We start from the raw sequence: 28,000 nt of genomic DNA on the forward strand, positions 1-28,000 counted from the left end.
ATACAAATTGTTTTATTTATCATTTATCAATATTAATTTTACACTTCTATACAACCCAAATTTGGGGACAACATTTTACACATTATTCATGTCCTTATAAATAGAATATTTTAATTGTAGTATATGTATTGTATGCACCGCATCCATCCAAATAAAGCGAATAATGCTATTTTACCAATCATCTGAGCGGGGGCAGATTTAGGGGGTGGTCTCTCGTCGGGGTCCGGACTCCTGCCTTCCCATTCATGGCCCTTTTCGTCAAGACAGAGATTGTTTTAACCTGTAAACTTGATACTTTTGCTCTCGGAAATTGCAACCTTTTGGATGTATTCAAAACTGAGGGCGGAACCTCAATAGAGGCCTTTGAATAGGCTGCTTTATCTGAGAAATGCTTTCTCTTTCCTCTGGACCCCAGCCTTCCAATTTTACTAGATCTGCCCCTGCTGAGGCCAGTTGCACAGTCACACTTCAATGTTCAAAAGTGTTCTTTAATCGTAGGGAAGACCAGGGGAGTATAATGAGATCATTACACCCTGGTAAGACCAAGTTGTTAGATTGGCTCAGGGATTGGCTGTAGCACTAGGTTTTTTCTTAGACTGGTCTTAAATCATGACTTCATCTTAAGCCTTGACTGTGCAACAGGCACCTGGAATTTACATTCAAATTTAGAATTTAACACCATTACTAATACATCTTGTTATCTATATGTTTTTAAAAAATTTTCTGGGTTGAATTTTTTCCGTGTATACAGTTTTAGGTAACGAGTACTAATCTGAAACTATCAGTTGCATAACTACAGTGTTCAGTTCCGCAAAGCTAGTATAGGAGTTGTCATTTGCAGCTCCAATGAATCTGGTTCCTGGGGTATAAGTAGATCGGTAATCTACTTGAAAGACAAACTTCTCTATATAATTATCACCATACCAGGTAAAAAACCATGCTTTTTCACCTCCATGAATAGATAAATTCGAAGATTTTCATGATTGAATAAAGCATTCTTAATAGCATCGACCGTTTATGGAAAATGTCAAATTTTATTTAATGGAGCATCACTTAACAGTAAACTAACCAGTTTTCTGTTCCAGCCGATTATAAAATGGATCTCCAAAATTAAGCAGTACAGGTCATGCCCCCTGGTGTCTGAAATGTGCGTTGCGACAATAAATAAACAGATACCCGGTTTATATATCAATCGACTGATACATGAAACCGACAGTAGGAGGAAAAACCCGTGACTTTGTTGTAAGAAAAGTATGAAATAAATTATACAAACCATATTTAAGAAAACGGCTCAGATTACAAAAGGACTAGTAGACTACATATGACCTCGCTTCTCATACACGGAATTTTGACATAATTTATATCGTAGTACGTACGGTAATGACATTATATATAATACGAACGCACGCAGGCCATAAAACCTCTTCTGAGCACAAATATCGAGGCCCCGACCTCTTCTTACGAGACTAGAGTTATCGAACGGAAAACTATTTCAATCAGCCACCGTCTCATTTCGCGCTGTACGAAAAGCAGCTCCACCGAGGAGACCCCTATATGCGTATGTTCCAATTGCTATTCGTCACAGCCATTTCGAGATCCAGGAAATATATTGTTAGCACACAAGCGCATAATAATAGCTCACATATTATTCTATTTAAGTCATGAATGAACGTTCCAAATTTTTGAATGATATGATCGATTTTTAAATGGATAGGGGTAGATTGATGTAGTGTATAATGATTTCGATAATGTTTCAACATCTATTTAATAAGAACTACATAACAACAATGCCATCGTCCATTATTATTGCCACAGTTATGAATGCACCCGGTACTACTACACAAAAATAAACCCCAAATTCAAAAAAAAAATGAGCACGCGATTGTAAAACAAACATTACCCTGGCAATGATCCAGATCAATCTGGCCTACACTGTAAGGCTACAAGCGGTCCCAGGCGTAACAAGATTCTAAAATGAGTAAAACAATGCAGTCGTATGATTCAAACTAATTCAGAGTTGATCTTCGGTAATGAAGTTTTTTTTTCCTGCAACGGGATAATTCGTTCTTTGAACCGACAGGTGACAATTTATATAGCACAATGACATAACAATTTATAAACAATAAGCTATCATAACAGTAGGTCCTATAGCCGAATACGAAAAAACATTTCCCAAAGTTCTCTCATCAATCCCGGTATCAGCTTCCGTTCATCGAAATATCACTACGTATAACATCTAACGATCGTTCCCGGATAACGGACATTTCTCTCGCGATCATACAGCTTCCACGGCGATCACGGCGCGCCTTCGTTAATTTCGATCGTTCTCTGCGCGGTCGGTCGTCGGTAAACGCTACACGCACGACGCGGCGCGACGACGTACATCATGGCAGTTATCACTTCAGAAAACGCGTAGTAGAATTGTACATGTTTTTTTTTATTTGTAAGACTAGAATAACTATATCCAACTGGCCTTTCTCTGACCAATCCTAATGCTATCATTCACATCTGAAATGAACAATAATATCGCGTATTTATCATTGCAATTTTTTACGTTAATTGGGGAACTGCCACATATTACGTTCAGCAAACCAGTGTTATCAACGACAGGTGTTGGAGGGGTGGCTACCCCTTTCATTTACACATCCGCCCCTCTGAATATCAGCTACCCCTTACAAAATATCTTCTGCCCTTACCATAGTGTGGACGTCAATATTCTATCAATGCTGATAATTGCTTTGAAATATATTGAGCTAATGTGAAAAATAGAAGATTGCACTGAAAATTAATCTTAAATTTTCGGTACTTTTTGGGGGATCGAAAGCCTCGCTACTTCAGCAGCCACGATGTCATACACTTAATTGAATTCTGCCCCTTTGAAATTCTGGCATAATGGGAACACTGGTAACTGAAATTGATTGGCATGAACGAGCTGGAGAACGGGTGTGGTGGTAAGATATATATCTCATGCTTGGAAAAAGACTTCAACTACGGGAACTAAATGTGGCATGCCCCATTGTACGTCGTATGTCTCCAGTTTCTTACCTACCGAGTTGTCTTCGCCATTCCTCGTCCATTATCGATAGGGATCGTACCTACGGGGTTTCATTTTAAACCCGTCCACATCGATTTCATGCTAAATCGGAAAACTCCCCGAGAACCACGATTTTTTTCACCTACCCGAATAACTGACCAAGGTTCAGTTACATATCAAATTCTTTCACAACTGAAAGCGGGATTGCGCTAGTGACAATTCTAAGATGACTGACAGCTGTGGTGGCTATTATAATATTTGTAAATTCCCTAATTTTCTCTAGCATTCTGTTTTTGTGCAGCAGAAGAATTGGTTGGGTTGTTGCGACTAACTAAAACAAATTAACATTACCAATTTGCAGCCTGGACCCAACTACATACATTTCACTGAAGTATGAAGTTTTGAGGTAGTGGCATTTACATTTGATCAAAATAAGGTGACAGGGTTCTTACAGGTTTCCCAATTTCATTTTCCATAAAAGTTTGTAATAAAATGTATAAGACATTTAGGGATATAGCCCTAAAATTGAAAGTACAATTTTCTGATTTTCCATACCTTCTCCATAGGCATTGAGAAAAAAATTTCCATTTTCCAAAACTTTAAAACTTTCCAAAACCGGTAAGAACCCTGAGGTGAGATTCTGACCACCAGCGAAAACTGGTTTATAAAATCTTACCAATGAGTGGGCGGGTCCAGGCTGCTGATTGATTAGCTGCATTAGTTGGAACGAGGAAGTGAGTTGGGTCGGGTTTCATATCGAAAGCTTACCTATTATTGACAGTACGAGGGGCTACAGGAGGGGGCGCTGGAGACATCAGCTGTGGTTGAGATTGTTGGTACTGCTGCTGTTGTTGTTGGGATAACACTGAATTCTGTGTTGTGAAGTACGACGTTTTTTCTCCGTTCGGAAGTCTACAATTAAAGCATCGTGACGTGACGTAATACGAGACAATAATAATAATAATAAAAATAATAATAATAATAATAATAATAACAATAATAATAATCTATCGTGAAAAACACAAGACTGAAGCAAACAATATCGCGTACACTGAGTGATCCGTATGACTAGTGGAGTCACTACTTGCATAACATATCAAATACACCTGAATACACCAGTTTTCAAGATAGTAAATAATGACGGGATTCGTTTTGGTGCTAAACCTGGCCCTGTCACCCAAACAGCTTGAACTCATGCTAGCGGCCGTAATCTCTGAGAATCAATCATAATTTCCCGAGAAATAAGCTACTACTAGCACTCAAACTTCTTCAGGCCAGGCATTGCTCCTGGGTTGAGTGAAAATAATGAGGATCAGTCTTGCCCAGGACACTACAGTGTACTTTGACTGATACTCCAGCGTCGAATTCTCTAAACACTACTGTTTGATAAAACGTTTTTCAGCATAAATTTGACTACTATAAAAATTTCTGAATAGAAAAAAGTCATACGGTGCTCGCTTCACCAATACGCATGCTGAAGTAATGTTTTCAAAATGACAATGTGTGCATGAAAGCCAGACTATAGATCACTTTTCGGTTCAGGACAGTTTTTTCAATGCAGCATACGAGAAGAATTTACCATTAAACCCACAAGAAAATGATGTGAAAATTACGATGAAATTGTCGATCGTTACAAAGAAATTCTCGATAAATGCAAAAAAGTTCAGTCAACATCGGAATCGAATAAGTATACAATGTATTATAAAATAACATATGAGTAAATATATCATATACCGACATACAAATTCTAATGCTCTAGCAATAGTCAGATTTGCATAGACAGCATAATATAACTAAGAATATCTGAAGGGAAAATTTGATCTAAGTGTTCCACTAAAAATGCTGACGGCCATACAGAAACCTAAGCAAAGAGGCAGTTCTATGTAGGTAAGAAAATCCCAGAAGTCACAAGATTCTGAATGCCAATGCTTGCCCTGAATCATCCAAACACTTCAACACATCATCAGAAACTTTAACCAGAAGAAAAGAAAATTTATGTTGTGGTTTAGTCCTTTAAGAGTTACCCATATTTCGATAAAAAACACCTCGAAATTCAGTTAGGTTCACGTATATTCCGTAGGACAATCAAGTTATCAATTAACTCCATAGTTATTACAGGTAAACTCTACCCTGGCAAGCGAGGACGAGGTAATGTCTCTATGAATGATGCGTGAATAACGAGACGATAGATAGAAATAAAACGACGACAATCGGCATATTAAACGCAAACCTCGTAAAAGCGCTGCTCCGCCATCACTGGCTCGTCTATGTATAAAAACACGAATATAAAACAATATATATTCTCAGCAGAGGGCGCCACATTCACGCTAGTATAATTTAGATAGCGGGTGGGTTTCTCAGCAGGGGGCACTGTTACAGGGTGGCCACTTTCCACCCGTTTAAAAAACCTGAGTTTCCCCTGATTTTTCCATGTGATAACACAAAATTCCCTTCTGAGAATCAGAGAAATCTCTAGGTTTAAAATGTTTCAACTTGTTCATTTTTCTTTGAATCACGTACTGATAAAGAAACAGGCGTCTATAGCATCATCACAATTGCCAGAGTTTTCCGGGTTTTCGGTAAAATTTGTCAAATTCCGCGCGTTTCTCCTGGTTTTTCCGGTTCCCTGAGTAATCCAGGATTTTCCAGGTCAGTGGCCACCCTTGTTGCGACTTTCACCAGGGATACTATAATTGGCAACTCATATCTGGATGAAGGCCTGCTAGGCGAATTAATATTTTCTCAACAGGGGGCACTGTGATTCAAATAATGCTTGGCCTCTCGATACCGGGGGCACTTCAATTTCAATAAACCGGTAGGTGGCAGCCTTCGATATATTGCTTCAATCGGTTCACTCTCGCCACCTGGTGGTAATTCTGAAATTAGTAACTACGCACGGTAGCAACGACTTACCTCGGTAGTTCTTTGTGTTTTTGCATCCTAGGTGGCGCCGGCGGAGGTGTGGATGGAGTATTAGTCGTCGATGAGGCGAGTGAAGCGGCCATTAACTGACGTTGTATATCGCCCCCGCCGACAGCTTCGCTTGAATATTTGATGTTCGTGTAATCGCGACCGGTTTTCTGGTATTTCTGTCGAATAAGCGTCGAGAAGATTAAACATAACACGTGAAACAAGTCACCGATTGATTTCCACTGGATTAAAGTTAAATATTGAGTCAACGCAGCGTTCACTGTCAGCTCAATATCAGATATCTCTTCTGGTTCTGCCATGATCAGGGTGGCCATTTTTCGCCCATTTACGAATCCCCTGATTTTTGTATATGATACAAAATTCCCCTCAGTGAATTAGAGAAATTTTTCTGTTTAAAATGTTTCAGTACATTCATTTTCCATTACTCAATAACATTATCGGAATTCCCTGAGTTTTCAGGTTTTTGGTATGATTTTTCAAATTCCCCAAGTTTTCCCTGATATTTCTGATTCCCTGAATTTTCCAGGTCAGTGGCCACCCTGACCATTGCCACTAAGGGTCTTGACACTCATTATCGATGATCGTCATCATTAACGATTATTCAAAGAGCTTCTCCCGGTGGAAAATGGTCAGATTTTCAGCGTAATTACCTGTTCTTCCTGCATTCGTTTCGATACGGTTTCAATGTAATGTTGAACTGCTAAATAAACGAACTTGTACTGAGCTTCGGTTTGCACCATTCCAGAACGCTGAGCGCGTACCATCTGTACCGTCTTCTGTATATCAATCTCTACGTCCAAACCTGTCCGTCGAAATGCATCATTTAATGATAATCGAGAACCTACTAAGTATGATACATATACGGATAAATAAAGCAATGACTATTCCTATTTCCATAAGGGGATTCAGATGCAGAATGAGATGCAAGATTTTGAAATTTTCACATTTTTTTCATTTCCATTTTCCACTTTGTTCACATTTCTTCACCCCAAAAATTGGTTGGACTTTTCACACTAAATTTTTCAAAAGGAACATATACCTAACACACGATCTCTTCATTTTCGACATGGTTTTATGGAATAATTGCATCGGTTAACATGTAAACAAGACAACGTAACAATTTTGACCTGTAATTAGGGCGTACAAATCTAGCACTTTTGCTGGATTGCATTCTTTCGTTTTCGATAATATGGTACATTCTTAACACTGATATATTTGCAGACAGTGTATTGTCCGTGACGCGGTAGATGACGACAACTCACGTTTGAATAACAAAAGTCAAAGACAGACGTCACAATGGATTAATAGATACTTTTTTAAGTGCTGCTTTATTGATTGCAATAAGCTCACAGCTGTAGCTAATGTTTACGCAACAGACCACAATGTAACGATCTATCTATGTGAATAGCAGATCATCTTTACAGAAATTGCGCGTGTCAGAATAAATAACAAACTCATATACAACTAGCATAATTTTATTTGCCCTGTCTTCTAGCATTGAAGGGATCTACCTTCAGCCAATCACTTAAAAGGATTTTTATGTAAGGACCATCTAGACGGAGTCCCTACAGATCAGTCTATCCTGGAGTTCTTAAGGAAAAAATTTTGTATTTTTAGGAAACATCTGAATCACTTTCATGTCCCAATAACAGTGGACTCCTCCTAAATTGGTACTGGTCTCATTAAACCATCAATTTGGTGTTTTTGTATGCAAATATTCAACATTGACACTACTAAATTCTGTTTTTAATTTGGCAACCACCTCGGTAGGCGTACAAATTCTACCTTCAAAAGGATTTTCTGTTTAGAAGAATTTTTTAAGGAATCAAGGAGTTTTAGGGACCCTTCTAGATCGGACCGCGAGAATAATATGTTTAGTTGAGAAGGAACTTACCAAGTTGACAAATCTGATTGATGATAATGTCTATCACAATGAATGTGCCAGTTCGACCAATGCCAGCACTGCGTAATACAACGAACAAATATAAAATATAAAATCAGCATCGCTTTGAATATCAAAGTATTTTTTGAATAATTTCACATCCGGTCAACTTCGTTTCGAAAGCTACTCGATTCAATAACGTGAACAAACAACGGACAAACCTGCAGTGAACAATAATAGGACCAGCCTGCGGTATATTCTCCTGTTTTTGGTTGATATCTTGAAGGAAGTTGAGCACGCACCCGGGATCGGCCGGCACTCCGTGATCGGGCCATACTTTAAACTGATAATGATAAATAGCTCGCGTTGATGCTTTCTGCAAAAGAAAAATACATCGTATTTCATCAACAATTTTGTACAACCTACTAACAATTCTAATAGCCTACTTCTCAAATTAAAGGAGCTTTCAGCACCTTAAAAAGCATTTTCTATCTCGCCAGAGTTTTTAAGGAATCGAGGAGTTGTGGGGTACCTGTGTTATCTAATAGCAAACCACTTATACTGAAATTTTGAGATATGGAAGTTTTTTGTGTTTTTGGTTACCTGTCCATCATTTTCTCGCCTGGTCAACAGAAATTCACGCAACGTGTAATCCGTAGTATCAACTTCTTTAACGCCATGAAGCACCAGTTTAGCACCAAGTATTTCCATATCGTGAGACTCTGTTTCGTCGGGCCAATACTTGACACATTTTATCTGAACGGGAGCCATAAAAAGAAGGATCGCATCAATCGTTATTCCAATTCTAAAAGTTATCAGACGAAATTTCATCCGTCGATTTTTTAAATCTTTTACCTTTCCGCGTTCGACTTCTTTTGTTGTCATGACGATGACTCGCGAATTTTCCTGCCAGACCATTCTCCAGAAATCCGTTATCGTAGATTGTAAACACCCCTGCGCTGCTATGTACATTTTCTTCGCTTCGGGCACATCTTCATCCGACTGGCAATGAAATTTCGAGGAGTTTTTTCAACAAACCTTTTTTCAGTTTTCACAGTTATGTAAACTATCATTGAAATGCTGACGGAGGCACGCAAGACCTGACCAGGCTGATTTCACTCCATTCTGATGAACCAACAACCCTGGTCAGTTGCGCAGTCGGGATTTGTACTTAAGACCAATCTAAGCATACTTTTGGTGAAGCCACGACAAAATAACAACAATAACAAAATTCATCCTTGAAAATAGTATGTTTATAGCACAATCGATTTTGCCGAGTCACTTCAGCCTCATCAGGTATGAAATAAACTATGTACAGAAGAGCGTATAAGCCCACAGCAGAAATAAACAACTATTTGGAATATGAATACAATATTTACACACATCAATGGGTGTGTGACAGTAAACATTTTAGAATATATTGAGGGTGTAAATTGAGGCTGAAACGACTCAGCGTAATTGATCGTGCTGTAATATAATATTGTCAAGGATGAATCTTGTTTTTGTTGTGGCTTTATTGATCATTCGACTATCTACCAAAAGTCTACTATTTTCGGTACTATAGCAAATCTAACAATCTACAACCAGCTCATTTTTCAAATTAGTTAATTGCAACTGTGCAAATGACTCTGCTATTGTTTTAAAATCTCAAGTCTTGAATAAGTCTCGAAATTGAAATATATTCTGGATTCGCGTTATAAACAGAGAGCGAGATTAAAAGCACTTGAACTTACCGTGATGTAATTTGCATTGATATAATCAGCTCCGATTTCATCTTCAAGTCCGTCCCTCAACGTAACCCTCGTGTGATCAACTGTAAGTAATGAATAAATCTACAACCTGTAAACTATTATCTGATGAACAATAATGTTTGCATCGTAAAACATAAACGCCTGGATGGTCAAGATAATAGCCGGATAATACACATCTCTATGAGATTATTCATTGTATCCCTGATCTGATCTATTCATTACATACTTTCGAAAAGAAGATACACTTACATGGAAGTATATTTTTATAACGATTTTTGTTTTTATTCTCTGGACGTTTTCCTTCTTTCCGACTGTACAAATGTTTGCATTCCATTTGTTGTAGTTGCTGAAACATATTTCGAACGAAGATTTAGAAAAAAAAAACACAAAATGGATTTCGAAGAAGAACCTGGAATCGACTACGCGATAAACGACCGACAGAATTGAAGACTCTTGAATTTAATAGAGTTTTCTGTATGATGACAGATGAAGACAGAAAAATATAATGAATAGAAATTCTTAAGCTCCACAGCTGTAACAACTGTATTCGCAACAGACTGAAAATGCAATAATCTATCTATCTATGTATATCTAAGCATATGACCTCGGCCATACTATCCATGATCTTAGCCAGGCATACTATATACGCTCTTAGCCATATTACCTATGATCTTAGCCACATTATCTATGATCTTAGCCATATTATCTATGATCTTAACCATACTATCTCTGATCTTAGCCATACTATATACGATTTCAGCAATACTATCTACAACCTTAGCCATACTATCTACAACCTTAGCCATACTATCTACAACCTTAGCCATACTATCTACAACCTTAGCCATACTATCTACAACCTTAGCCATACTATCTACAACCTTAGCCATACTATCTACGATCTTAGTCATACTATCTACGATCTTAGCCGATACTATCTATGTAACTGTACCTCAAACTCTTCCCAGAAACCGGCTTTCTGAACGCCGTTCGAGTTTTCTTTCTGCAACTCGCGAACGCGCGATTCGATACCGGACGCGCTGATACGCGTCGCGTTGAACGGCATTTTTAAATGAACGACGATTCCCGATTTCTCGACCATCGGATTCTTTTTATAATGATCAACGAGGTCCGACAGCGTGTCGAATTGCGGCCCACCGCCGATATCATATTTACCATCCTGAAATTACAGAGTTGTGTGTAAACTTTCATTTGCGTTATTCTACTATTGACACAAAATTCCGTCTACCCGATAACATATCCAATATCCCTGAGTTTTTTAGGTTGTTTTTTTGCTAAATTTGTCTAATTCCCCGAGTTTTCCCAAATTTATTCAAGATTTTTTGCGATTGCCTGAGTTTTCCAGGTTTTCCAGTTCAGAAGCCATCACGCCTGCCTGAGTTACATCAAAATAAAGACTTCTAGTTAACTATATCTATAGAGAATTGTACTGAACATACGAGGAGCGCTTTTTCGTTTTAACAAGGACTTACCTGACATCTGATCATGATATGTGTGACTTTATCATCGACTCTGACGGATAGTACATAGTCACCGGGAGCACTCATACTCTCTCGCACTAAATAACTACCATTCTTTCCTTTATCCATTAAATACTTCTCGGCTTGTTTCCCCGACAAATGACCGTGAAACCATCTAGAAATATCAACACACAATATCAGCCCCCCAATAAATTAAGGGTTAGACTCCGCCTAAGTTGGATCCGATCAACCCGGATAACCGTACAAATCAGACGTTTTTTGAAACATTTTTTGTGACACCATATGAAATACGTAATATCCAACTCGGATATCAACCAAGTCAGACACATTTTTACAGTCCCAAAAAATCTGATCGCTAAGTCTACAGTAGATGTAATATTTCAAGCCCCTTGGTTTCTAGTATTTAGCTAGACTAAGCAAACTTTTGTGAACTTGGCCCCCGACTATAGCCACGATCACACGATTGGGCCTGGAAAAATTGGCCCAGATCGGGACCAAGTCAAATTTGGCCCGTGCCTAATAATAGAGTACATTCACACGCAAACCACTCTCAATATTAAACAATGCTTAAACAGAGCCAAGTGAATCACTTCCTGGGCCAGTAGCAATTCAAACGCAATAATTTAACTCTTGTTTAAATTTGGCTCGGGTGATCGCGGCTTATTGTACGGCATACAATATGCCCCCATGCACTAATATTATTATCAATTAAATATCAATCAAAACAAACGAACATCAACTGAACGAGTTCTTTCTGTTTTAATACCTTTCAGTGGTCGGGTCAGCGGAACTGAGCGGATACTTCAATTCGATGATTTCGCCATTCTTTTCTCGCAACTGTCCGAGATTCTCCATGTGATGCTGCATCAGATCGGTCAAAGTGGCAAATTTTTCACCGCCGTACAAGTCGTAATAATCGCCGGTATTCTGTATTTTTATATGAGTCACTTGTCCTTTACGTCTATTAGAGAGAAACAAATATGAAAAATATATTTCCATAACAAATACGTAGGAAAAACATTGTTAATACAAGTTAAAAATATCTTTAACGGTCATAATGATTATGGACTGAACTCGAGGGAACTGGTATTTAGAAATTACTGGTATTTTCGGATATATTTCTTTGAAATTTTCCTTCCGAGGGGGACACACTGGGCCTTCGGGGACTCCGCTACATGAATCATTACATTTGATATTCATATTCTTATGATTTCATGCTACAAGTAAATTACAAAATCAGCAAATCGAAATAGGCCTTATAAATGATGGAACTTATTGATATCAGATCAGACAGTCTATTTCTGAAGATGGCTACCCACGGCTGCCAACTTCTAAGAAGTGCTATCAGTAACAAATTGAATTTTTTCAGTAAAATTTCATTTTCATTGAAACATGAAAGAAAATGTTCAAATTAATCAATAATCAACAAAAAGACCTTCATTAACATTTTTCATATTTTTGTATGCATCAAACAAATCAAATCAGTTTTTGCCGACATAAACTGATAACAAATACTGAAAATCCGGAACAATTGGCAGCTCTGTTTACCTAATTGCATCCGCTAAAAAATATAGATCAATTATCATGGCACGCTGAATTGTGATTTTTTGGACAATCTATCACTTTTGTTTGACCTGTTTCTTCCCTGACTTTGTATTCCCAGTCATGGTCTGCTAAGAAACTGATTGATTTTACGCGCGATCAAGCGATTTCGACAATTTCCCCAACTTTTCCCTGAATTTTAGCTTTTTTGTTCAAAATTCCCGACATGATTTCCAGGAAGCGGCCGCCCTTTCTATTTCTGCTCGGTGTACTTTCCATTTCTAATAAGGGAATAGAACTCATGATCGAGCAATTCAATCAGCGATGCGTGCGCGCAAATTCAATCTACACGCATGCATACGATAACTACAGGTATATACGTAGAATACGCTATTAAAATAATCCTGCGTAACATACCGTGAACGTACGCGTTTCACAGAAAGTGTTTACTCAAGAATTACTTGAGAAATCAAATCGGATTAAACAACCACACGATCAAAAACTCAAACATACCCATCCCACATTTTACACGCTAGATTAACGCGAGAGGGTAGCTTTCGAGCGCGAAACATGGATATATATATATATATATATATATATATATATATATATATATATATATATATATATATTTCACAAATCACGAAATTAGATATAAGTTTTACCATGTGAACTAGATCATTTTGTACATCGAAAAAAATCAGAAATGTTTCTTACGGTCCCTACTGATCCGTCAATCCGGAATATAAGGCGTTTTAAAACATTTCATATTTCAAGGAAGCCTTTGCATCACTTTTATATCCCAATTACGGTAGATGCGCCCTACGGTTTATATCAGTAAACCGGTAATTTGGGGGGTTTCGTAGGCAAATTTCTATCCTTTATCCTTTAGTAGGTGGCGTAACCGTACCTGACTGAAAGCGTAAAATCGCCCGGGTTACTGCGACTCCGACGGAACAGAAAACTACCATCGAATCCGCGATCCGACAACAACATCTCGGCATCGACCCCGGAGATATTCGGATGAAATATCCGACTCGCGATCCTGAAAACCAAAAAATAAAAAAAAACAGATAGAAGATAAAACAAAAAGGTAAATAACATTTCCTGAGATTACCGGAGATTATCTTACATTTTTACTGAAAGAAGTTAAGCGAGTAACATCCGAAGACAAGGTTCACTAGTCGATATATATATATATATATATGAATAAAATAAGTCTGAAAAACTTGCTCTATATAGCCGTGTATACACCGCTACGTATTGATATAATATAGCTCCCGCATGAATACACAATTTGAATACATCGTCGACAGAAATACCCAACCTGAAAACCTTTTCTTTTTTTTTTACATAACCGGAATTCGTTTCGTCAATTATAATCGAGTCCGAATGAACGACTTCTTTTTTACCGCGATTGTTCGCCCCGTATTCGGGATTTTTTCTATTGTCGATTTCATCGATTGATTTTTCGAGTCACAGAGGGCAAAAAAGATTCGAGCCATTCGCGAATATTAACCCCCTCGACATGCTTTCGTTTGTGGAATGTTTGTCGAACTAAAGTAGTGCTTTCAAATGAAGAGACACCTGCATCAATCCTTTGTTGAATTGAATTTTGTTCACCGAAAAAGGGAAGTATCAAATTGTATCGAAACAGACGAGGAAGCACCTGGAATTTGTTTTCTCTTTTTAGGAAACTGACAATGATGCGCGATCAATGCATGACTAAAAATCATGCGAAATATCCTAGGGCTCGGATTTATAACGAGCAGGCTCGACGAAATGAAAAAAGCGGTAATCACTGATGGAAATAAGAATAGTCCGATGAAATTTAGATTTTAAGGTTTATTTCAGAAACCGAATTTTTTCCACCGGCCTAAACGCTTGAACCGACACGAAATTGAAAACTTGAAAAAGTAGCATTGAAAAGAATTCCAAGCGAAAAATACGCGATATACTGACTGCACAGTAAAATATAGACTACTGCTGTGCTCGGTGGTGCTCTATGATTCACATGATGCTGGCAGTTTCAGTATATTATAAAAAATTAAACGTTATGAAATGAATCATCAGTGTGTGGGAATTGTGCGTTATTATTACATGATGCAAATAGAGAGGAGAGGAAAGAGAGGAGAGAGGAAAGGAGAGAGGAAATAGGAGAGGAGAGAGGAAAGAGGAGAGGAGAGAGGAAAGAGAGGAGAGGAAAGAGAGGAGAGGAGAGAGGAAAGAGGAGAGAGGGGAAAGAGGAGAGAGGAAATAGGAGAGGAGAAAGGAAAGAGGAGATGAAAGAGGACAGGGAGAGAAGAGAGGTGAGGACAGAGGAAAAAGGAGAGTAGAGGAGAGGAGAGAGAGGAAAGAGAGAGGAGGAAAGAGGAGAGAGAGGTAAGAGAGAGGAGGAAAGAGGAGAGAGAGGAAAAAGATCGAATCATTTCATAAATACATAGGCCTACACTAAACAACCCACATCACTGTTGATTAGATACAACCGACCGTCAAAAATATACATATAGGCTACATATGTTCCGGTATGATATACTTTTGATAGGCTATAAAATCATGTTTGTTGATTTGCGTCATAACATAAACAGAATAATCAGAATAATGAAACTGGCTTCAAAGCCAGGCTCAGGTCGACTAACGACCCGATCAGATGGTCCTAACAATAGCGTCAGCTAGTACGCGCATCACCGCATTTGCCACGCGATCTTTAGAGAACTCACGTCGACTAGATCGTCGCTGAGTCTAAAAATCATGTAACGCAATACTCATCGCTGATTGGCTACAACGTTAAGATTGGTCATAGAAAATTGAACTTGTTCTATGCTCATGATTTGGCTTAAGATCAGTCTGTGATAGACCAGTCGCGGTCGTAAACTGATGTCGAAATGGTTTGCTAAAAAATTGCTGACTCGCCTCCTATCGATCTGATCAGATCTAAGTCGACCTGAGCTTGACTGAAGGCATCAAAGTTTGGACCATCTTAATCAGGGTGGCCACTTTTATTTGACTTGCTTTTTAACTGCAGCGACTTTCCCCCTGACATGCGCGTTGTTTTCCCTGACTTGATCTGCTAAGAATCTGACACAGTCAAATATGTAAGACATAGACGGAAACTGTTTGATTTTATGCACGGTTTAGCAATCTCAACATCAATCTAGCTATCTTTCCCTGACTTTTCCCTGATTATTAGCTTTTTCGTTACAAAATTCACTGACTATTCCCTGACTCTTTTTAAGATAATAAAATTCCCAGACTCCAAAACTCCCAGTTGATTTCCATTCATTTGTAAATGAAAAACAAAAAAAGTTTCTGGACAAAATGAAGATTGTGAAAATCGACTGACGATGTAAATTATTCATAGCCGCTTAAAAAAGATTATTTAGTGCTTTCTTTGAAATATTTCATTTACCGTACCAAACTTGCGACAAAACTTGCCCTCAAGATACATTAGAAATCAAATGATTCAACGACCTTAACGAGATTAATACTGATGTAAATGTGACCAATATTTATTGAGTAAATATCGCACTAAGTGATGTGTACTAACAATCCTTGTTTAAATACATTTTATCATGCCTTTCATGTTCAATGGGATTAGTTCATAGTGACAAATCATAGACCATGTATAACAGGATGGCCACTTTTATTCGACTTGCCCCTTCCCTGACATGCGCGTTGTTTTCCCAGACTTGATCTGCTAAGAATCCAACCAATGAACACAGTCAAATACGTAAGACATAGATAGAAACTGATTATACGCATGATCTAGCTATCTCAACGTATTTCCCTAATTTTAAGGTTTCCTATTTTTACAAAATTCCACGACTAATCCCTGTTTTTTTTTTTTTTCAGAAAGAGAATTCCCTGACTTCCAGGTAAGTGGCCACTCTGTAAGTTTAAGAGCCATATGAAATCACCAGATGATTTCCTATTGTTCACGTCAGTGTAGCCACTTTCCGCCAATTTTACAAATTCCCTGATTTTCCGTGTTAGGCCTATATCACTTAATTCTCCTGAGTGAATTGGCAGGTGATTGGAGAAATTTATTGGTTTAAAAAGTTAATTTATTCATTTTCCACGAATTAAGTTGATAAGGAAAGGCTTCGTCAATAGCATATCCAAATTCCCTGAGTTTCCAGGTTTTTTTGCAAAATTTGTCAAATTACTCAAGGTTTTCCGCAATATTTTCTAGATTTTTCCGATTCCTTGAGTTTTCCGGGTTTTCCCCCCAGTCATTGGCCATTCTGCTAATGGGTCCAACCCGACAATCGATACCTGCCAATTTATTGTGAAATACCAATAATGTCTATTACCACTGCAAAAATGACCGTACTATTAGGCTTTTGGTATCAATAAGTTGTCACCTATTGGTCTAAATTTGCAGTAACCAATATGCTGAGCCGATTGGATACTACAGGTATTCCGATTGAAGAGGTTACCGGAATAGGAGAAAGAAGACGAACGAAACGAACATGGCATAAAAAGCCGACTGTCAGTCTGGTTGCGGCGCTGGAGCCACGAAATTTTGTTAATGAACTGTCTTGGTGTAAACAAGGATCGTAGAGCAACATTGCACGGATACAACCACTTCTAGGACTGGGTGAATTACATGTAAACAGAGCACAGCGAAACCTAACATAGCTCGCTCAGACTACTTTTATTTATTTTAGGCCCGAAGATTCGACTTATTCAGATCGATGTTTAAATAAATTGACACCGGGTCAGTGGAACCAGTTACGAATATCAATTAGTTCAATGATTAAATCGGCGCGATACTCACCGGCGACTACTCATTTCACTACTTAAACCTAACTACTAATCGAACTGGAAGAAATAAATGAAGCGACATTATTATAGACGACAGGAGCCAGGATCCGGACTTAACATTATCCGCCGGTATATTGAAAATTCGGATATGGACTTTATAAAAGAACCGGACAGGTTACTATCCTCGATTGCCACAGTAGGCAATGTACTTTAGTTTTCAGTTTTTTAGGCTTAAATAGCCCACACAGAAAGCTACTTTTCTTTCTCTTATAATTTGTGCTTAAAAAAATTGTAAATTTATTGTTAGTTTTTCTCTCCCATTTAATCTCTATATAGCCCGTCTTGCTCTCCATTATGAATTTGAGCTTGTCGCAAACTTTTGGCAAACCAAATGAATGAATCTCAATTTGATTCAAGCTCAATGGAAGGAACATAATCGTTGGTAGTGAACCTTTTATAACCAGTTGGGCTGTCAGAAAATATCCGATCATGAACCCTAAAACAGTCAACTGCAATCCTATCCAATCTGAGTAGAAAGCCCGGTCACAAAAGACGATACAGCAGATTTATAAACAAACAATTTTATTCTATACAGGCTTTGAAAAATACATGATTTTTGGGGGTTCCTCACGAAAATTATCTTTTGGGCCACTGAGATTTATTGTTACTCGCACCAAACTTCGAATATGTGAGACTTTTTTTCCCGCTGTTGCCGCGTCCTCTAAAACTCTACAAAATACATCAGAAGTACAAGTTAATTAACCTTTCTCAGCGGTTTTTTATGAAAACTGTTAGATTACCGGGTAGGTCTTACCTTCGTAGATTTGCCTTTTCCTTTTCGATCTTTCTTTTTACCATCACTCGTTTCTGATTGGAAAAAGAGAACATTTCTGAATCATTAAATTACTGCAACATTATAGCTACTGAATCGCAACACATTTTTAAGAAATGCCACCAGTTCCACAGTTCTGAGTTAAGATTTGACTTTGAAAATGTACTAATTTTAACTCAAAGTTAACTCTGCCTTATGACTGTAGAACTGGATCCCGGTTATTCTACATAACGTGTCTTACCTTCAAAAACCTTCATATCAGCTTTGCCATAATCGAATGCTTTGAATTCTTTCAGCTTTTCTTTTACAACATCAAGGATTTTCGACCGTTTCACTAAACCTTTAACCGTTTTATTTGTAGTACTACAGGATGCCTTTTCATCTTCAGGCGGAGGTGGAATTTTTCTTTTCGGGGCAGGCTTCATCTATGTTTGAATGCAAAGACATGTATAGAAATTAATATACAGAGATTGTTACTTGCTTCCTTCATCTCAATCCAACATATTCCCTGAATCAACCAGCAGCGGACAAACTCAGCCTCACAAATGAATGCGACTATAGTTTGTAGCATAAACAGAAATACCAATGTAATTCAGCGGCTAAATCTACATACCTGGCTCTTCAGTGAATCTTTAACCGATGCAGTATTATCAGATTTCTCCGACTCTATAGAAAAATATAAATCGAGGATACATGAAATGCGGCTTGAAATGAAGAGAAATCATTATCATTATCACTATTATCTAATTCTCTGCATTGCACATCTTTGGATTCGAAGCACTGACATGCAGCGACATGAACAGTCTGACTGCTAAATGAAAATAAACTATTGTTCTGAATATATTGTATTCGAAATCAAATACCTTGTACTATCAATGTATCATTCGGACACCTCGTGGCTACTGCATCTAAATAAGAGCCCCATTTCGATTTAATCTGTGAAGAAACATAAAAATACGTTTTATCGAAATTTCTATGAAGTTTTTTTACAAAAGAGAGGGAGAGTATATTCACATCATTAATCTGTTGATTCCAGGTATTTTCCGGTGTCTTAGCTTCAAGTTTTAGTTTCGGCTCTTTGATCCACTCTTCTGCTAATCGTGGTTTCTGGTATTTTTCGAATGGACTGTTTAAAGACTTCATGATATTCTCTACTTTTTGTTGAGCCGCAGTCAATGTTCCTTCCCGACACTACAAACATGCAACAAGCAATCAGTCAGTTGATATATCGCAGCTGTGTTTCGTTAACTGTGTCATATTTTATTTATCTAATGGCCCCACCACTAAACGGATCAAATCCAAGAACAGCTAGTTAGTCAAGACTCAACCCCATGCGGGTCAAAAACAGCTCCAAGTTGTTTTAAGCCTTGGACCGCATAGGATCATTGGTACCAAGGTTCATCTGGATTATATATTCACTATAAGACTTATTATAGCGGTTTGAAGTAAAAGTTGACGGATGGAATGATGAGGGAGAATCCCCTAAACCATCAGCTCCACGCAAGTTTTGTCACAGCAGAGCTAGAGAATTATTAAATCAATTAATGCACGAACTAGATTATACTAAGACGTAGAAAAAGTTCCAACAAACCTTGCTCAGTGCCTCAAATATTGAAGTCGCTTTGGAATAATCACCTAAACCATTCTTCTCCGGAAATAAGTGGCATTTAGTAGCTACCAACGAAGTATCTATTGGATAAAACAAAAGAGACTTCTTAATACACTTTTCCAAGCTCAATACATAATGATTTTTCACCAGAGAGTTACTAACCAATGCTTAAACTGAGGCGATCGACAATGTCTCCGATCTCGGGATGGCTTGTATCGTGATTACAGTGTAACATACTAGAATCATATTTTGGGTGTTGAGTTTTCGTTGGTTGAATTTGATTCTTCGTTGCTTCTACCTACAAAACACGAATGATCCAGTGAATTCTCGGTCATGAAAAATTTGAAGCATAAAACAGTTAAATTTGACTGCTTTAACAAACATGAAGTAACAAAATGCAGCATGTGAGATGGGTCCGAATTTTGGCAAAGCTATAAAAAGTTCAGACTATACTAACCCTGAGTAGCGTTACGTCACGAGCGTCAAGAATGATTCGGTGTAGTTCAGCGATGTATTGCCTAACTAATGGGGGTATCGGATTGCAGCACGCAAGTATACCCTGACTTTCTCTGAAATGAAAAAGATAAGACATTGAAATATACCCTTAGATTTCTCATTGATCAGCTGCGTTCTGCTGATACAGGGAAACACAAGATTGATTTGCGATCCTTTTTTGGCGACTCAAAATGCACAGGTCTTTACATGACGAATTACCTGGGTAAGAATTCAGCTATCTGCAGCAGCATATGGTTGGGTAAGACATAACCGGTGCTTTCATCTTCCAATCTGGCCACGTTGTCTCTCCATTCGAACAAACCTCGTAGTCCGGCCATTTGTTGCGAATTCAGAACCTTGCGACTTTTCAGATAAACTTTCTGAACATCATTTTCAGTACAAGTCGGTTTCTCATATGTCTATAGAACATAAAGCAAATAACATATTACCTTTCAGTATACGTATTTCTTGTCAATATGCATGACAGAAAGTAACCAATATCCGAGGAAATCTTGGAATGAACTTCATACCTTCAGACAGATATCTTTACTACGGTCTATGACTGCAATGATTAGGTTATTATTCGAATTTCCACGTTCCAGTAACAACTTCTTCAAACGATCGTAAATATACAACAAATATCTCGTATCTTCGCGGGCGTAATGTAACAGTTCATTCGGTAGTGGTCTGAAATACAGTAGAGCTCACGTTCAATTGTTACAGAGCTAACTTGCACGCCTAAATAACATACATATGGTAAAATGCATTGGAAATCAATCCAATTTCATCATTTTCATATATTTTTCATCATAAAAGTGATAAGGTTAGGAAACAGCTTTTAGACAACCTTCTGACTACTTTTTCAAAAGGGAACATTTATTCATTATACGTACGCATGAAATTTTTTTTCAACCCCCCCCCCCCTGTATGCAAAATCGGCCATTTTTTTCATACACATCAAGCATTACAGTTCGAAATTTAACTTACCCCTCCTCCTCCCCCTCCCCTAATGCGTATGTAATAAATGAATGATCCCAAACTAAATCATCCGCACACTCCTATTATACTCCAGTACTGAGCAAGTTGGTAAATAACTTTCACTAATCTCAGCATGCGATCAATTTGGTGAAACTACATGTCCTAAACTCAGTGAAGAGTCATCTTTATTCGAAGTTCCACTGACTTATGTCTAATGAACAGTTCATCATCTTACCTGATTCTCCAGTCAGCAAGTTGATATTGTTTATCGGCCTCAACGTTACAGAAATACTGCAGTAAATAGGCGAGCGAATGGCGCGGGAAACCGAGTAATCGCGAAGCTTGTCCTGTATCAAACATGTTCACTAGATATAACCCGAAATCTCTCTGTAACCAAATCACATCGCTGTCTGCACCGTGTAATACCTGGAAAATAACGAAAACTTTGACGATGGAGATAAACTAGGAAAATTTGATAAAACAGTTGAAACTCAAAAGTGATCACACTTTTGTGTCCTATCATACTGTACAACTTCGACCGCATTGACATAAATATCATCATTGGTTTCACAGCAAGAGAACGTCTGAAATAAGAACAATCGCGAGTAATACGTACTTTGACTATTTTTGGATCGGTGAAGACGTCATTTAATAAATGCATTTCTGATCTCAAAGCGAGCGTGTCGACGACCCAATCTTCATTACGAGTCGAAATCTGCATCAAACACGTCAAACCTTGATACGAACGATACGTGTGAGCCTGTGAGAAATAAATATAGCATTCGCACAACTAAGACATCGTTTCATCAATATAGTACAAGAATCCGATAGAATACAGTTCAAATGTGCTCATTCTTCTGGTACTATCGCAATTGACCTATCTCTTAATTTTCCTTGGATAGAAATGATACATGAGCCACAACTAGCCATTTAAATTCAAGATGGAGACAGGCAACATTGATGTGTTCTGCCTAAGGCTTCAATCGCTTTCACAAAAAGTGAGAAAGTTTTTTATGTAACCCAGTCCAGGACTATCCTGTATTGTACAGGGTTGCATTCAAATTCACACGTTTTATATCATTTACTACGGTGTTCTTCAAAGTATCGATATTTTAAGTTCTTTTATGATTCGACCAAAATCTAAGGAACTGGTTGAGTCATCAACCTTTTACCTCTAAATCAATGGCAATTTCAGTTTGAGTTTTCAAGTGCTCGCACAATTCCTTCAGTTTCGCTTCAGTTTCAACATATGTAAATTGCGTTTCCTCGACACTACTGGGGAACTGCAATAAACAGAACACGATATCAAATTTTATTTCATCGAAACGATGTCTTTGACATCTTATCTACAATGTTTAAAACAGCTGAGAGATCTTACCTGAGGTTCTTCGAGTTGAAGTTGTTGCGCAGTTGGTTTAAAGTTCTCAAGCTCAAACTGATAAGGATTTAAGAAGCTGAAATATAAATAGATCAAATTAATAAACATTTCGAACATTTCCAAACACTGACTTGAACAATTTGGCAAATCTATTGAAAACTTACGATTTGTATTCGAAATCTACATCATTCACATCAAGATCGCAGACATCTTTTATCAATAAACTCTCTGAAAGGAACACAATTAAATTTGACTAAAATTTCCTGAGCCGAATCAGAATAGCCATTTTATGTTGGATATATCACATACCTGTCAACGATTTCAATGCATTAGGTTTCGTTTTTAACCGAGGCACGAACGGAACATTTCTGTTGTCGACTTTCTCCTTGAATTTAGTCTGTGGTCGTTGAACGAATCGCGCCGTTAACAAACGGAAATTTGAATTCTTCGACGTTGGAGTTTTCTGAAAGCATACAATAGCAACACTCATTTATTAAAGTTCCATACATTTATAGTTATTTGATTTTTGCTTCTTCCCTTTCCCTGACAAACATGTTGTTTTCCCAGACTTTATCTGCTAAAAATTCAATCAATTAACACAGCCAAATATGAAAGACATATCGGTACACGGAAACTGATTTTACACATGATCTAGCAATAGCTGACTTTCCCCTGTATCTGAGGTATTTTACAAAATTCTCTCACTTTCCCCTGATTTCCAGGCCACCCTGTAGTTTAGTTTGGTTTGTGTATATTTCTGTCTGATCGGTACAAATTTGCAAAATATCTTGAAAATCTTTTTTCTTGAATATACACACTAGATTGAAAAATCAAAATAACCAACTCCAGTAAAACTTTCTTCCAATGATGAAAATATCTTACCTTTTTATTCCAACTTGCATTAGTCGGAGTCTGTTTAGGAGTCAAACTAGCGATAACTAACGGCGTTTCTTGTTTCTTTATTCCGGATGCTTCGTCCAGCAGTGTACCCTTAAAAGGCAGTAGAATTAAGTCAATTTTTTATCAAAACTAAATAGACTATGAGCTGCTATCATCACGGGCCCTGAGTCTTTCCCGGATATAAGTAGTTTGAAAGGTGAACATTTTTTCAAGTATCTGCATTACTTTATTATCCCAAATATGTCAGTAGACTCTTAATCAGTATCTTGGTAAACCGATAATTTGGTGGTTTTATAAGCACATGTTTATCCTTAACTCAACTAACAAATTCTCTTTCTAATTCCGTCACTGTCTAATAGGGTATTACCCTATTAGACAGTGCCTGAATTAGAACCAGAATCTGTTTATAACTGTAACTTAAAGATTCTGGTTCCAACTGTACTAATTTAGGAGTAGTCTAAAGTACAACTTCTAATTGCCTATTTCTCAAAATGGTCAAGGGACTGTGTATGTATGTACTAACCACTCGTTCTAATAACTGATCATTAGCGTCGACGATCGCGTCAAATTTATCTTCGATATTTTTGTGGTTGTTCACGGTTAAACTTCCCTTCAACGCCTGGTGTTTCATAATCGATTGCATCCTGTATAAAAACGAGAAGAAAATCAAACCCATAATCGACAAACATTGGGAAAAAACACAGAACAGCAAAACAATATAAGGCTCATTATAGGGGGAAGCAGAACGAAACGAAATATTCTCACAATATTAAGGTTTAGTTCTACAAAAAAAACACGTTTTCTTACATATCTAAGATACGTTTTCCTTCTATGTCCATCAAATCACGGAATCCTTCGAAGCTTGAATAGTAATCAAAATCATCGCCATGAGCCGGCAGGTCATTCGATGACTTGATCGCTCGCATGACTCCAGATAATGCATGCTAAAATGAAAATCAAGATAACTGTACATTGACTATCCCACACAACAGGCCTGGTTGATGGATACGGGCCGGCCCAAGGTCAAGCACCAAAATAAAAAAGCATTCAAATAGTAAAGATCCTAAATAGTGTCTTCTTTGGAAACGTTTCAGGAATCGGGCCCTAGTCAGGTTGAGCTACATTTTATTCACACTATATTATGACAATTGGCCGAACTATATTTTACGAGCGTAAAAAACCCAGACTAATCAACAAACTACAAATCATCAATTTCCCTCCAGTTTAAAAAATTGATCGCGAATATTGACCTGATCTATCGGACAATGAACGTAGAATGAACGTTAAAATACCTGTGAAAATTCCGTAACACTTTTAAATCCGGGCAAAAACTCATCGTCTTCGTTTTTCATTTCCACACTTTTATTTTCCACGTTGGATTCGGAGGAGGACGCCATTTTATAATATTACGTTTCGGACGCGGCAACGGCCTCGGAGCCGCCCTCATTCCACGCCAATCAATGCAATTAACTTAACTATATTACGTCAGATATAAACAAACTGAAAACCTAAACAAAACTTAAAGTTATTAGGCATATTATACTTTTCTAACGATATATTAGCTATTTGTAGATAGGAAACACGATAGGTAAAGTGCACAACCTACTAAATTTAGAATATTTTTCTTCATTTGGACTCTGGTAGAGAAAATAGGCCTAGTGGAAACTGAAAAAAGATGGGGCCTCCAATCCAGGCTAACTAACATTTCAGTATCTCATGTCTTGGTTTGCTTTCAAATTTCTTGCTTATCCAAGTTGCAGGTAATTTTTGTTCAAGGCTTTTGAAGTGTCTGTTGGATTATATTTTACAGGTAGACTGCGGTAATAAATTTATGAAAAAGGAAAATGACGTTTTTTTACTGCTGGCCGCATTTCTCATATCATCTACTTAATTCTTTCCCGAAGAATAACAGATTTAAAGTGTAAGTAATAACAATGGACTAATAATAGCATTCAAGTTCCATCAAATATCCATAATTTAGGCTTTAATATTGGCGGCGTTATCCTGACAATAAATCAGTTAGGCCTAACCTTTCAGTGGTGATTAACTAATACCGGTACCTGTAAGTGGATATAATTTGAAAATTCCACCTCGGTATTTGAATAACTGGCATACTGCTTTGATGTGTCTACACTGCAGTGCGATGTATAAATTCATGATGGACTGTTATTATACACTGCAGTGTAGATGCAGTGAAAGGTTAATATTCAAGAAATTCTTTTGCAGACGAACTGTGATTTTATTGATGAGTATCCTGTTGATGGTTCCGTTGTTGCTGGTTTTATTTCTACCAAACACGATGAATCGATATTGTGAACAGCCATTGTTTGAGTTGCTAATTGCTTCGATCATCTTTCTCATGTTCACGATGAGTAAGTAATATCATACTGCATCTGGAACCTCGTTGTAATTAGTGAATGTGAATATGACTTTACCATAATAAGTAAACGTCATTTAGAAAAAAAAGAACAAAACTTGAATGATGAGATGGTACTGGTATGCTAGACCAGTTCCAAAGTTCTGGTTAAGATTTGAGTCCACAGAGTAAACCTCCACCTTACTCAGACATAGCCAACTTGGGACTAACTCAGACAAAATTAATAAATTTTTCTGACATCCTGATATATTTCCCTATGCTTAACTCAGATTTAGCTTACCCGAGACTGATTTTTCTGGTCCCAATTTGTCTGACTTAGGCAAGGTTTACTGTATTTTCCTGGGGCTGGTTATATATGGAATACCAGCCAGTATTATCAAATTGCCCTATTATGAAATCACTTTTTTCTCGGGATCATAGTAAAACGCCACATCACCGGGACCCAATCATTCTGTAAAACCAGCCCTAGAAGTTCGATAAGAAGATTAACTGGGTTTTGTTGTTTTCATTAATCAGATATATTTAAAACTCTCAATATTTTGTTTTTTCTATTGCAGGTTTTACGTTGTTGTTTATTATTATGGATCCGGTTCCGTGGCAGGTGAAGGCTTTGTTTCACGTGTTCGGCATTTTTTCATTGGTTCTAACGATCGTACACATTATCTATTTCTTCACTGGATTTTATTGCGTAAGTAAACCTCGGTTAGTAACAAATTGTTGCTGTTTTACTTCATATATTAGCTAATGCGTCTATGGAGATACCGGATAGCCCCCCCCCCCTAAAATTTTGAATGCCCTTAAGAATTTCGTTCTGAACATTTTCTGAAGAAAAATCACAATTTAGCTTGAACCACTGAAAAAAAAAAGAAAACTTGAACCACTAAAACTAGGGTGTGATTATTTCTAATATTGGATTAAAAAGAGAGTACAATCTCATCAATCCAATCATCTGATGCCGGTTCCACTAATTAACAGACTGTTGGTCCATTTTAACATTCTAGTAGATCGAAAAAATTATTGTGTATGTGAACAAAGAATTCATGAAAAGGCCCTAAATTTTTAAGTGGACACCCCACTTCCTTTCTCACCATGGATCCACCAAAGATATGTCCTTTATACCACAAAACAGTCCTTTACTTGATTAAACTTCAGCCTGTCGCTGGTCGAAGCTGCTTTGTGTCAATTTTTCATGATTGAGCTTTCATATGTTGTAGAAAACCTACACCCCTGGATTGTTCTATGTATCGATGGGTATCGTAGTTTTCGACATCATAGGAGCAGGTTAGTTCATCTATAACTGCAAATACAACAGTCAATATCATTTCCAATCAAATGAATTCAATTTCAAGTCATTGTTGTTACAGTTTGGTTCGTGTTCACCGTTCCATTTTGGATTGCTAACCGAGCGAAATACAACTCCGTCTTGGATCCGAAAATACGAAGCGGAATTTGTTACGAGCCGGTGAAATGTTGTCCATGTGTCTGGCACGTTTAGAATATAAAACCTTAGTAATCTCTCTTTATAGCTTTATTTGTATATTTATCTGTCTATTATAGTATTATTAATTTCAAACTGCTGATTATTGAAATATCGTATGTGCAATGTGATTAAGAATAAAACCGTCCCACGAATTCATGAATTTGTCATAAACAAATATTTTTAAGTGTATTCCATGCTGGATATGGAACATGAGATAATCGCTCTTTTTGAGTTAATAATTAACCTGATATTTTTAGACGAATATTTTAAGATTGTGCTGGACACATGTTATATCATTCAGATTACTGTTGTATACCATCTGTGGTAGAGCAAGACTCCTCCCATGAACAAACCTTCCATAATCTTCTTACATCATCGAGTTGGTATTGTTAAATGTTGATGATGGTATACTATATAATACATACAAGCTGTAGTCATATTTGTATGCAGAGAATGAAATTTCTTTTATCAATCGTGTTGATGATAGCGCCGCAATAAATATCCTTTCAAATATGATATATCTCGCGTCATTTCTAATTAAT

General features: G+C 37.5%; 3 protein-coding genes across 3 annotated transcripts; 1 reads left to right on the top strand and 2 right to left on the bottom strand.

The window, feature by feature from the left end:
• Window positions 1-26: 26 nt before the first annotated feature.
• Window positions 27-17,504, bottom strand: LOC141909310 (tyrosine-protein phosphatase non-receptor type 11-like). The gene is made up of 15 exons (XM_074799717.1): window positions 17,423-17,504; window positions 13,553-13,687; window positions 11,867-12,061; window positions 11,092-11,254; window positions 10,551-10,778; window positions 9,848-9,944; window positions 9,581-9,660; window positions 8,703-8,849; window positions 8,451-8,603; window positions 8,069-8,223; window positions 7,860-7,927; window positions 6,616-6,767; window positions 5,948-6,123; window positions 3,803-3,946; window positions 27-2,508 (listed from the first exon to the last, which is right to left on the bottom strand). Exons 1-15 carry the CDS (start codon window positions 17,434-17,436, stop codon window positions 2,499-2,501), a joined length of 1,917 nt encoding a protein of 638 aa, XP_074655818.1. The 5' UTR covers window positions 17,437-17,504; the 3' UTR covers window positions 27-2,498.
• A 470-nt stretch (window positions 17,505-17,974) lies between these two features.
• On the bottom strand, window positions 17,975-25,033 carry LOC141909309 (exosome complex component 10-like). Its single transcript, XM_074799716.1, has 21 exons — window positions 24,894-25,033; window positions 24,409-24,545; window positions 24,125-24,245; window positions 23,584-23,691; window positions 23,011-23,164; window positions 22,866-22,929; window positions 22,702-22,777; window positions 22,496-22,606; window positions 21,940-22,083; window positions 21,559-21,749; window positions 20,876-21,032; window positions 20,565-20,764; window positions 20,308-20,419; window positions 20,013-20,148; window positions 19,833-19,930; window positions 19,256-19,432; window positions 19,105-19,177; window positions 18,855-18,907; window positions 18,483-18,666; window positions 18,224-18,276; window positions 17,975-18,138 (listed from the first exon to the last, which is right to left on the bottom strand). The coding sequence occupies exons 1-21, from the start codon at window positions 24,996-24,998 to the stop codon at window positions 18,046-18,048; spliced, it is 2,547 nt and encodes an 848-aa protein (XP_074655817.1). The 5' UTR covers window positions 24,999-25,033; the 3' UTR covers window positions 17,975-18,045.
• Window positions 25,034-25,066: 33 nt separating this feature from the next.
• LOC141909316 (uncharacterized) lies at window positions 25,067-27,945 on the top strand. Its single transcript, XM_074799724.1, has 6 exons — window positions 25,067-25,189; window positions 25,412-25,522; window positions 25,828-25,973; window positions 26,536-26,666; window positions 27,193-27,259; window positions 27,343-27,945. Exons 2-6 carry the CDS (start codon window positions 25,446-25,448, stop codon window positions 27,471-27,473), a joined length of 552 nt encoding a protein of 183 aa, XP_074655825.1. The 5' UTR covers window positions 25,067-25,189; window positions 25,412-25,445; the 3' UTR covers window positions 27,474-27,945.
• Window positions 27,946-28,000: the final 55 nt, after the last annotated feature.

The sequence above is a fragment of the Tubulanus polymorphus genome, chromosome 7 (genome assembly GCF_964204645.1).
Source record: "Tubulanus polymorphus chromosome 7, tnTubPoly1.2, whole genome shotgun sequence".
Lineage (NCBI taxonomy): Eukaryota > Metazoa > Nemertea > Palaeonemertea > Tubulaniformes > Tubulanidae > Tubulanus > Tubulanus polymorphus.